Source organism: Tetrahymena thermophila (assembly GCF_000189635.1).
Source record: "Tetrahymena thermophila SB210 genomic scaffold scf_8254721, whole genome shotgun sequence".
Taxonomy (NCBI): Eukaryota; Ciliophora; class Oligohymenophorea; order Hymenostomatida; family Tetrahymenidae; genus Tetrahymena; species Tetrahymena thermophila.
The window spans coordinates 1-13,460 of NW_002476486.1; the positions used below are offsets into that span (position 1 = coordinate 1).

Genomic DNA, 13,460 nt, shown 5'->3' on the forward strand with positions numbered 1-13,460 from the left:
TTGAAGTTTCCAGAAATGGAACTTATAGAGATGTTTTCATTACAATAATATAATCAAGCAAATATCTTAGCTATCTACATAAATTAGCTTATTTAGGTGTTAATAGTTTAAACAAATACAGCTTTTATTGCTTTTGATCTTACAGAAGTACTATACTAATCAGAAATAAACTTATTATAGTATTAAAATGCTTAGAGTGTTTATTTAAATGAAGAATATTAAGTTTATTATAGTATTTCAAATCTCTCACTCAATCTATTTTATAAAGCAAAGCTTGTTGACTCATTACTATTCGAAATATCCCAGTAGAATATTTATCCATATTTAACTGAGCCTATATTAATATCAGAAAATCAATTCATATATATTACATTTAATTATTTAAATCTAATTTAAGTAAACCTTTAATATAACTCTTTAGAGCTAGTCTCTAGAATTTAATTGCAAAGAACGCCTGATAACTTCTTTTATGATTCAAGCTCAAATTAAATATTTTTGCTGTACAAGTCAAGCTTTTAATTAAATAGTTTAAATACCAAAATACTTAGTTAAGGTGAAATATTATTAACTAATTTTTAATAAGGTGATATATCAAATGCATTCATATGCAGTAATTATATTATCGTTCCAACTAATAACTATATATAAATATATAATATTAAATCTAACTAAATACAGAATATTTCTTTACCTAGTCAAGGTAAAATAAAATTAGCTTTTAAATTACATGTAAAGTAAATTAATTCACAAGAAAATAATTGGTGGAAAATTCCTTTTGAAGATAATAAAAGATTTAACACATAAGATTGGGCATAAGAGGGAAATTTAACAAAAGATGTTTTTATATTGCAAAAGTAGGATAATTCAAATACAATATTAATTTTAGATTTGCTTAAGATAGAGTTCACTTACAAAAAAAATATAGATAATTGGTAAATAATGAATGTTGTAAATGATCCTATTAAATAACTCATTTATATTGTTAGTAACGAGGCAACTACTAATATATTTAGCTATACTTTAGATTTTATTACTTAAATTAAAAATCCTTGCATGAAATAAGCAATTATATCTTTCGATTAAAATTTTGTATATTCTATTTGCCCAAATGATATTACAGTGTACAATGGGATAAGCTTTGAACAATAATTTCCTTCATTAAATACAGGAATTACAGAAGCAAATAATTTAATAAATATGAATTATAATAACCATTTTATTATTATTTAAAAAAATAAATTATCCGTAATATAATTGAAATATAATGGCACCTATTCAAATATTTATGAGTACTAAATAAAAAACGCATTTTTATAAAACTTTTAGCTAATTATAGATTCTAATAATCAAAGATATTCATCTATATTGGTATCTAATTACTAAAATATAACTTAAATTAAATTACCTTTATCAACAAATAAAGTATGTTCTGTTTAAATTTAACAACAGAATAGAAAATCTGAAAATATTTATTCAAAAACTGTTATTAATGAGATAACTTAATCTATTCAATCTACTTAATAAATACTTTCAATAATAGAAATAGAATATCAAGATGGATAATCTATTGAATAAATAGACATTAATATTCAAGACTAAAATAGAGATGAAACACACAAATTGAGTTTAAGGTTATTATCTAAATATGAAAGTTAAATCAAATGGATAAATGATATTCAATTTTCCAAACAAGTTTCTAATTTATTTTTAAAATAAATGTCTCTATCGATAGCAACTCAAATAAATTTAAACTTAAATGGTACTATGGAAAATTTTTAAATGCTGAATGTTTCTTTAAATTTAAATGAATCACTAAATTTATAAAATTTTAAAAAGGTTTATTTATAATAAGTGTTCATTAACTTAGTAAGTTTTAGCTAAATTTAAATTTCTAACTGTGAATCGGTTATCATAGATTAATTATTCTTGTAAAATATAGAAAGGCATGATGGTTTTATATTTGTTTTAAATAACAATACTAATGTTTTAATTAACAACGTTTATCTTTCGAATTCAGATTCTAATAATATTTTTTAGATAGGTTAAAGTCAAATGGTAAATATTTCAAATATTAATATTTCAAATTGCTAATATTTATACAATGTCTTTGCGCTATGGTAAATAAATGATCTTAAAATTATGAATACTTCAATAGTTTAAACTTATTTTTCCACAATTTATTTTATATAGAGCACGACTATATCAAATATTTAAAATATTTAACTCAAGTACACAACAAAAAATAAAATAATCTAAATAAAAGAATAAGATATTAATGACGTTTAGTATCTAAGTGATTCTGCTATTTTAAAGGATATTGAGATATTTGATTGTGTAGATGCAACGTTTTCATTTAATACTAATAACTTTGAAGTTTCTCAAATAAATATTGATCTTCTCTAAGTCTCATAAACTATTTTCACTATTCAAGCTAGTTAAATTAATATTACTAATTTAAATATTACAAATACAAAATATTTGTTTTCCAAATCTGATATTTGTTTAATAAATATAATAAGTTTTAATAACTCATAAATAGAAAATATCAATTAAAATAACAATTAAATTTAGTTCCTTTCTATGAATCAATAAAACAGCGAAGGATATGCTCTTATTTCTAAAGCAAAATTTATGAATTCTTCTATTTTTAACAGTAATCCCTTAATCCTTTTAAATTAACTGTCTAATATCGATTTAATGAATGTACTAATAAAAGATGTAGTTTATATAAATAGCTAGCATACTTCTATATTTATGATATAAGATTGCAAATTAGTTACTATTTCTGAGAGTCATTTTATAAACAACATAAATAGTAATGGCCCTGGAGGTGTTATTTATGCACTTAATAATAAGAAGATAATAATATAAAATTCCATTTTTTGGCTTAATATTTGTAAGTTATAGAGTGGTGGAGCTATTTATATGATTAACACTATTATACAAGGAGTTTTAAAAATAAACTAAACTTAGCTAATAGAAAATAAATCAGGTTATTCTTCTGGTGGCTCAATTTATCTCGAAAATAATAACATGATCATGTAAAATTCAGTTATAGCTTCAAATTAAGCATAAATTGGAGGAGGAATATATTATACTCAGGTTATGCCAGATTTTTTAACTGATCTTTAATAAGGTAATAAAAATAATAATACTTTTAAAGACAATCTAGGGTATATTTATGGATAGAATTTTGGTTCTACTTTAAGGAAAGTATTTATTAATTTAGAAAACATAAAAATTCCTAAATATAGTTTAAAGTTATATGAAGATAAAGATATATTTATAAAAAAACTAAAAAGTGGAGATTAAATAAATTTGGAACAAATATAATTGCTTGACGAAGAAAATAATCCAATTAGATTTATAGATGTTAACTCTACTGATTTTTCATTATTAAGTAGTGATGTTTAATCTTTAGTGCAATAAATAAGCGTTTCTGTATAATGGAACTAAGAAAACAAAGAAATACAATGCGTTGGATAACTTTAAACAAAATAATTTACAAATGGGGGCTTTAACTTAGATGTTCAGATTTTTTACAAACCTATTTCTGAATTGGTATTAAAAATCTAGAGTAATTCATTTCCTTCACTAATAGATTCAAATGGAAAAATTGTGGTTAATTATGGTTAAATAGAATTAATATTGAATATAGAATTGGAGTAGTGTTCAATAGGATAAATATTTAAATAATACGGTAGCTCAATAGCATGTGAAACATGCCCTGATGGTAAATATTCTTTAAGTTTAAATGATCAAGAGTGTAAAATATGCCCTGAATCTGCTGTTAGATGCATAGGTTCTAATATCTAATTAAAAAGCGGATATTGGAGAGAAGATGAAAATACTGACAATATTATCTACTGCAGTATGAACCCTCAATCATGCTAACCTTAACTTTCTTCTTCTAAAGTAAATTTGAATCTTTTTCTAATTTTTAATTTAAAATATACTTTTTTTTTTCTTTTATTTTTAATAAAATATGCTTTAATTGAAAATTAGTTTACTTAAATTAACTATTTAAATTTAAAATAATAAAATCAAATTAAATAAAGTTTTACTGTATTGAAGGACATAAAGGTCCTCTATGCTATTAATGTGATACATACGGTGATATTTGGGGAAGTAGATATTCTGAAATTTATAATCATGGAGGAGAATGCTATAAATGCGAGCAAAATATTGATAAAATAGTACTTTACAATTTACTAGCATACTTAATGATTTCTCTTTACATAATTATAATCCTAAGAAGAATTATAATGCAGCTTGAAGTTAAAGTTAAAGGATATTATTTAAATAAATTAGAAATTATTTATTTAGGATCAACATGTATGAAATTATTCCATTTAAATAGTTTTTTTAAAATTTATTTTATAAAAAGTAAATTAATCTGATAGATCATAAATTATTTCGAAAATTCTCACCGATCATTTATAAATACTATCATTAGTATGCTCATTTGCAACAAAAATGCCTGCTTTTTTTACTGTTCCTATTTAACTATCAGGAAATTCAGTTAGTGTGGTTAGTAAATCTATTGATTGTGTTTTTTCTAAACACCCAAATTTACAACCTTTGTGGTTATTCTAATTTCTTTGGTCATTTACTTTACCAGCAGGAATACTTATTTTTTACATAGTTTAAGGATTTATTTTAAAGCGATTACAAATAGATTTTTTTATCAGGTATTTATAAACTGCTGCTATTTTTATTTATTTTTACTTTTACCCTATGATAATTACTCTTGCTATTAGATCTATTAATTGTATAACTATAGGAGATAAAAAGTATTTAGATCTAGATTTTGGAATTGAATGCTATGATAAACATTAGCATAAGCCGTACATATTTTTATTTACCATTCCTGTTATTTTTATATGGGGTTTTGTAATACCTTTATTACTATTCTATAAAATTCACGATGCTAAATCCAAAAAAAAGTCGATTATTAAATAAATAAAATATTCTTTCTTATTTGCTGGATATAAAAAACAATACTATTACTGGGAGTTTTGGAAATTGTCTTATAAAACAAGTTTGATTTTAATATCTGTTTTAATATAGCAAAACATCTAATTAAAGGTAATATAATATTTTTAATTTATTTAAAATATTAAAAAAATACAGATATTTCACCACGAGTATCCTTTGTATTTATTTTCTTTATATTTAGATTTGTTTTATATCAAAATATTAATAAAAACCGCGAGATACTCTGGGTGAAATATCTGTATAAATAGATTACTTTGAAATTAATTTTATTATTTAATTTCCTAAAAATAAATCATCCATAAATCCTAATTAATTAATTCTACCATTAAAAAAATAATAGGTTGCTATTACGAATCTTTGTTTGATGATCTAATTTTATTTGTTATTTAAATCTAAACCATATTTAAACAAATATTTTAATAGTTTATAGCAAATATCGACTCTAATATGTACAGTATCAATAAATTTATGTATGATACAGATTTTAGGTGATTAAAATGACTTATTATATTAAACATTTTGGATAGTTATGACTATGCTTCTTAACTTTTTTTTTATAGCTACTTTAGTAATAGGATTGTTAAGACTAAAAATTACAAATCAAGAGAAGGAAAGAACATTTTTATAAAATTTAATATTTAAACTTAAAAAAAAATATCCTTAATTGCTTTATGTGGAAATATAAAATAGTTAAAAGGTAAGTTCATTGCTCAAGTTTAAAAAAGTAAGACAAAAAATAAGATAAATGATAAAATCATTTAAAAAAAATGAAATATTATTCTCATCGAATTAGAAAATGAAATTAGATTTTAAAAATAATTAGGAGCTTGATAATTCACCTTCTTCACCCTAATCGCATCTAATAACTTAAACTGAAACGATTGATGAAAAATAACAAATTATGAAAAAAAAAAACTCTAATAAAAGAATCGCAAATAAATGGCCCTACTACACAAGAAATTCTAAATAAAACTAAATATGTAATTTTCTTATCTTTCTTAAGAAAAAATAAAATAATTTTTTTAATTTAAAAATAGCCTTAAAAGATAGAACATTTGATAAGCAAAACTTATTTAATAGTAATGCAATCGATAGTATTATTTAAGAAACTGAATGTTCCCCATAAAATAATCAATAAAATAATAGCCCTAAATTTTAAATACAGCTCTCTCTAGATAAAAGTTGAATATTAAAATCTTATTGGTTTAATTTCCATTAATTTTATTTAAATAAAGTCTTGATATATTTATTTTTATAAATTGTTGATTATAAATATTAAAGCTTCATTAACTATTTAATATATATTTTATTTGTTATATTAATTAAATATTTATTCTAATATTAACACATTTATGTTTAAAGAATAAAATTCCAAAATAAAAAATTTATTTTCCTTTTATTAATAAATTAAAAAATAAAATTCTGATAAATGAAAATATGTATATGGATATTTAAAGGTATGTAAAATAAAAATAATTTAAAATATATAAATATAAAATGAGTCAAATATGCTGATTTTGTGCCAGTGACATATGTTATAATCTCTGATTTTCCTAATTATTATTAATTTATTAAAATATTAATTTCTATGCCTTTTTTTTGATATTTTTGTGATTTTATCCAAAGTATTATTTGTTATTTTAGTTAAAATTTAATAATTTGGGATTAAAAATAGCGATAAATTTGAATCCGGCACCTATGTCTTGAGCGTATTAAAATAACTAATTCTAAGGTAGAATTTAAAGTTAAGACTAAATGTTTATGAGTGCACATAAAATCTTCTAAAATAGTTCTAGAGTTGATCAAGCCATCAAAAACTCTGTTCTTTCCTTACCTAAGAGAGTATAATAAATCGTTAAAAATGAAGGAAAGTTTTATTATTAGTGATAAATTGAATGTTTTAAGTGTTTATTCATTTTTATTTCTTATTTAAATTCATTGATTTTCACACAAAATTTATTTCTCTTTATTTTTTTTAGAAAGGAAAACTAAAACCTATATTTTACAATTAGAATGCAATTATATGTTATTTTTACTCAATATTTTTATAATCACAGATAAAATTTAGTTTAGCTAAGAAAAAAATCAAAAAATTTCTATGAAAACCTTTTTTACACAAACAATATAATTTAACTTACTTATTCTGACGTGGTTGGTTAGATACATAAATATCACCTAGCAATTTTAGATAAATATTCAAACAAAATCATTTTTTCTTTTTTAAAAAACTATAAAATAAATAATTTTTTATCAGAGCAATGTTTTATGGTATCAAGCTTATCCTATAAATACTATTATATTTCTTGAATATTCTAGTTATTTATAGAGTAAGCAATCAAAATATAATTAGAAACTAGAAAGTTAATCATTTCCTTTGCTATAAAGCTATTCACAGTTTATACATTTAATAATAATAATAATAAACTTAACTTCAAAATTTATTTATTTGTGCTTATTGCTTAAATTATTTAAGTGATGACTTAGCTTTATTGCTATTCATGGCTTATTTTTTCTGAAGCTAACTAACTACTTGTAAAATTAAAATAAAAAATAAATAAATTAATTATTTTATAATTTTTATATTATTTTAATTTAATATGTTATTTTGTTTACTTTTTAATTTTAATGAATATTTGTTATTTTAATTTGTTTTATAAAAATAAAAAAATAATTTATAAATTAGTTTATAATTAATTTTATGTTTTTTTTTTCTTTTCTTATTTTATTTAATTATATATATATATATATATTCATTAATTTACATATAAAGAAATTATAAATACTATAATTTTATTCATAATTAATTTTTAAATTCATTATTTCTTTATATAACTTAGATTATATTACCCTTATCTACAAATAAATTATGCCCTATAAATTCAATAACAGAATAGAACATCTGAAAATATTTATTCAAAAAGATAAATTAATGAGATAACTTAATCTATTTAATCTACTTAATACTAAAATAGAAATGGAAACACGCAAATAAAGGATATTATCTAAATATGAAATTAAATTAAATGGATAAATGATATTCAATTTTCCTAACAAGTTTTTAATTTATTTTTAAAATAAATGTCTCTATCTATAGCAAATAAATTTAAATGGTAAAATGGAAATTTTATAAATGCTGAATGTTTCTTTAAATTTAAATGAATCACTAAATTTACAAAAATTTAAAAAGGTTTATTTATAATAAATATTCATTACATTAGCAAGTTTTAGCTAAATTTAAATTTCTAACTATGAATCAGTTATCATAAATTAATTAATCTTGTAAAATATAGAAAGGCAAGAAGGTTTTATATTGGTTTAAATAACAATATTAACGTTTCAATTAAGAATGAAGAATGTTTATCTTTCTAATTCAGACAAAAGTAATATTTTAAGATAGGTTAAAGTCAAATGGTAAATATCTCAAATGTTAACATTACAAATTGCTCAAGTTTATACAGTATATTCGAACTATGGTAAATAAATGATCTTAAGATTGTGAATACTTGAATAGTTTTAAACGCTTATTCTACAATTTATTTTATATAGAGCATGATTATCAAATATTTAAAAAATTTAACTCTAATACTCAACAAATAATATAATAATTTAGATGCAATGTTTTTGTTTAAAATTAACAACTTTGAAGTTTCTCAAATATGTATTGATCTTAGCAATCCCTTAATCCTTTTAAATTAACTGTTTAATGTGAAGTTAAAGAAAGTACTAATAAAAAATGTAGTTAATATAAATAGCTAATATACTCCTATATTTATGATATAAGATTGCTATTTAGTTACTATTTCTAAAGAGTCATTTTACAAATAACACAAATAGTAATGGTCTAGGAGGTGACTTGATAGCATGTAGATAATAATATAAAATTCCATTTTTTGGCTTAATACTTGTAAGTTATAAAATGGTGGAGCTATTTATATGATTAACACTATTAGACAAGGAGTTTTATAAATAAGCTAATCTTAGCTAATAGAAAATAAATAAGATTATTCTTCTGATGGCTCAATTTATCTCTATAATAATAACTTGATCAAGTTAAATTCAGTTATAGCTTCAAATTAAGCATAAATTGAAGGAGGAATATAGTTTATGCCATATTTTTTAATTGATCTGTAATAAGGCAATAAAAATAATAATACTTTTAAACACAATCTAGCGTATATTTATGGATAGAATTTTGGTTCTACTTTAAGGAAAGTATTTATTAATTTAGAAAATATATAAATTCCTAAAAAGTTTAAAGTTATATACTTAAATCCCGCCATTTTTTACAAGCCCAGCCATTTAATACTTAAATAATTTTAAATGAAAAAATAAAAACATTTAATTTATTAAAAATATTCTGGAATTGTTCTATTAATCAAAAAATAAAAAAGGGAGCTTGGCTTTTTTTGATTGATAAAAAATAAAAATTAAGAGGTTAATTTGAAAAGGGAGGTTTCCCTTTCAAATTTTGCAAAAAATTAAAATTCTTTGATATTACATAATAAAAGATTGACGTTGATTATTTAAATTTATTAAATAAAACACCCACTATACATAATATAAAAGACAGAGGTTGATTATTCAAATGATTTAATTATTAATTTTTTATAATATGAGTTTTTATATAGATAAGTCTATTGAGATTAGCGCATTATAAATTTGAATAAAGTTAATTACTTTTTGAATGTAATTAATTATTAACAAGAAAATTTAAAACATCTGTGAAATTTAAAACATCTGTAAAACTTAAAACATCTGTAAAATTGAAAAGAATGAATTACAAGATAATTAGCATAATTTTCTTGTGCGCAATCAAAATATGTTTTTGCAATATTTGTAAGTCAAATTAAATTTACTCTTTGATAGCTTAATCTTGCCTTTAGTGTTCAGATTCATGCAACACTTGCTTTAATACTAGTGAATCTGCATGTATTACTTGTGAGGATAATCTATTTAAGAGCTCTGATGATAGTTCTACTTGTGTACAAAAATGTTCAAAAAATGAATTTTTAAATGAAAATTTAGAATGTGTGAAATGCTAAGTCTATGGATGTGTTAAATGTGATACAAACTAAATTTGTGATTAATGCGACTAAAACTTTAAGCTTGATTTAGCTAATAATCAATGCATTTTAATGAATAATGTTTGCCCATTTTTAACAGACTTTTTTTATGGATAATCAAACCTTAAATAATGCAATTAAGAATGTCCATAAAGTTTTTATTAGAACATGGAAGCACAAATTTGTGAAGAGACTGTGAAATGTATTTAAATTGAAGAAAGCTAAAAACTTTCTTTCACTTAGAGGATTACATAAATATAACCAATTAATTAGGATCAATATTTAGTTGCAGGAAATGCTTGTACTTTTGCTCTAGTAGATAATAACTGGAAGGTGATTAATATATAAATGCTTTAAAATATAATAGACGATGAAATATAAACTTAAAATGGAGATGAAATAACTAAAGAAAGTTTTATTATTGGAAATTAAGGAGGATGTCTTGCAGGCAGCAAATTATTGGTGATAAATTTTTAAACATTTGAAGTAGTATTTGAGAGTAATACAAAATTTGATTATTTTGTTGATTATATAGATTAAAAAAACTAAATTGTTTTTCTACAATCATATTACTTGGATATTTTTTTATGGTATGATGTTATTAACAAGAGATTAAACTAATATCAGATAGACTATTAAAGAATTAAAATAATGCTTTAAACTCAAAGCTATAATCCCACAATTTATTTTATATAAAAAGATGACTTATCATTTTAAGTAAATTTCAAATATTATAGCTATACTCGGATAAATATTTCTCCTGTAGGAAATACTTTCTTAATAGAACAATAAATATTATTTAATAAAATAAAAAAAATATAAAAGAAATAAAAAAAAGGTTTGAAACAGGTTTAGAACCTGATAGAAGAAACAAATTAGTAAAAAATGTTTATTCAAACATTTAATTTTTTGATTAAACATTTTTTATTTATTTTTTTTGTTTATTCAGGTTCGAAACCTATATCTATAACTTTTTTAATTATTTTTTAAATTTTCTTGTTATATATAAAATAATATTTATTACTCTACTAAATATATTTTCCCTACTAGAAAAATAATTATTCAAGAATAGCAATATAATAAATTCATATTACTTAATCTATTTTTTAAAAAAAGATAGGAGTTTTGGATGAATAAAGATAGTTTATATTACAAAGCATTAACTAATTGAATTTGGATAATTATTATTTTGTAGATCTAAAATAATACAATGATTTCTTTATTTTAACTTCTACTACATAAGATTACAATTTTGCAGTTTTAAAAATAGATATTAAATAAGATTTAATAGCTTTAGTTTAAGTTATATAACTATTTCAATTTCAAGGATATGATTATACATAAAACTTGCCAATTTATTATTCGAATACTCTTAATTGTATTGTTGAACAAAATATTGAAAGTTTTCATTTAGAAATGCTCATTCTAAGCTAATAGTCTGATTAAATAATTTCAACGATAAATTTAACTAATTCATAGATAAATTCATTTCAAATTTTTGAAGATACCCTGTCAAACTCAACTATGGCTTTTATATTTTCTGACAATCTCTAAATAATGAATCTAACAAGTTATTTAATTTCTTATAATTAAGGTTAAGCTCAAAATTTCATAAATTATTTCAAACCTATTAATTAATCTTTTTTTACTAAAATATCAAAAATAACAAATATAATAATTAATATGGATTAAAAAATAATGGATGTATTCGTTACTCAAATTCTTTAAATATACAATTCAAATTAACAATAAATTAGATTAAGATATAATCTGACAGATTATACATTTCATATTTAATACTTAAATCCTTATTAATTTGGTACATTTTATTATGATGATAATTTACTTTTAAATTAAAATTAATTCCCTGATACTCATTTTGATAATAGTAATGAGAATTAATTTTTTATTTATGATAGTCATCAATCATTTGTAAATTGTACAATAGAGTATTTAGCAATATAAGAATCTATATATAACTTTTAAAAAACTCCTGCAATTAATACTAAAAGTATTAATTTTATATAAAATGCTGACACTATTCAATAAACTTACAACTTTATCAGTTAAATAAGTAGTAAATATATTTTACTTTAATAATCTACAAGTTAGACTGTTTATGATTATATAATTGATATTGAATAATAAAAATAGATAATATCATATAATTATAGTTATAACTAATATAAACCAGGCACAATTTTTGTTTATCTTTAAAATAAAAATCTTTTATTGATATAAAACATTCCATAAATCTTTAATCTTAATAATTCATAGGAGATAATTAGCAGTGATTAAACTCAATTTTTTTCTCTCTCAAGTTATATAATAATCAATGAAGACTACCTGGTTTATTAATCTTCAAACAATCAAAATGAATTAATATTATATTTATTAGATTTAACTACTTTCTCATCTACCTAAATATTTAATTTTGCTAAAAATTAACTTATTTATTTTTGGACTATTGGTGTAAGTTAAATATACCCTGTTATATTTGATAATGATATTATCTACTTTTGTAATGTTTTTTAATTTCCTATTTGTTAGCCTTTTTCTTTGAGAGCATAAAACTTTCTAATGGAACCTACTTAACTTTAACTTTTTCCTGTAAGTAACCCGACATTTATTTATCAAAAAACAAAGGAAATTTTTTTATTTTATAATGGAATTATTTTAATATGTTCATAAGATTTGCAAATTCAGACAAAGCTAAATCTAGGAATTTAATTTCCTTCTGATTTAATTTCTATATATTCTAATATTTTTTAAACTGAAAGATATGTATTTTATTATGATTCAACCAATTTTTATAAATTTGATATGGAGTTAAAAAAATTCTAAGTTTTAGAAGCAGAGTCATTAAAAATTACTAATCAACAGCAGATAGTATATTTTTACAAGTTAAATAGCACTTTTTATGTAAAATAATCAGGAAAAATAATTGACACTGAAAATATGATTATTTTAAACACATAATAAGAGGATGATTGTAATTTCATTGGTTAGATTTATACAGATGATACATAATTACACATATTCGAGTCAGTAAATGGAGTTTATTGGTATAAAAACTTATTAAATATACCTTTTTAAGTTTTAAATTTAACTTCAAGTTAAATTCTTTAAGATCTTTATTTTGAAAAAGGATAAAATTTAATAGCATTATATGATAGTAGTTGCTAATGTGTTTAGATTTATGATATTATAAAAAACATAAAATTGGTAAGCTAAGTAATGTTTAATGCTAAGTTCGATTTAATAATCAAGTTAGTTGATTGGAATAATCATAGTTTTATATATGTTAGTGGTTCAACTATTTATCTTTATAATCAAAATAATAATATTATGAATGAATAAATTGGTTTACTAGACTCTAGTATCATAGAATACTAATAT

At 20.9% G+C, this 13,460-nt stretch overlaps 1 protein-coding gene across 1 annotated transcript; it reads left to right on the top strand. All coding sequences in view use genetic code 6, as the record gives it.

The window, feature by feature from the left end:
* Window positions 1–2,580: 2,580 nt before the first annotated feature.
* Window positions 2,581–6,184, top strand: TTHERM_002653496 (transmembrane protein, putative; the record flags this gene model as incomplete). Its single annotated transcript, XM_012796480.1, has 7 exons — window positions 2,581–3,915; window positions 4,059–4,335; window positions 4,388–5,088; window positions 5,422–5,452; window positions 5,559–5,695; window positions 5,822–5,978; window positions 6,036–6,184. The coding sequence occupies 7 exons, from the start codon at window positions 2,581–2,583 to the stop codon at window positions 6,182–6,184; spliced, it is 2,787 nt and encodes a 928-aa protein (XP_012651934.1).
* Between the last annotated feature and the right edge of the window lie 7,276 nt (window positions 6,185–13,460).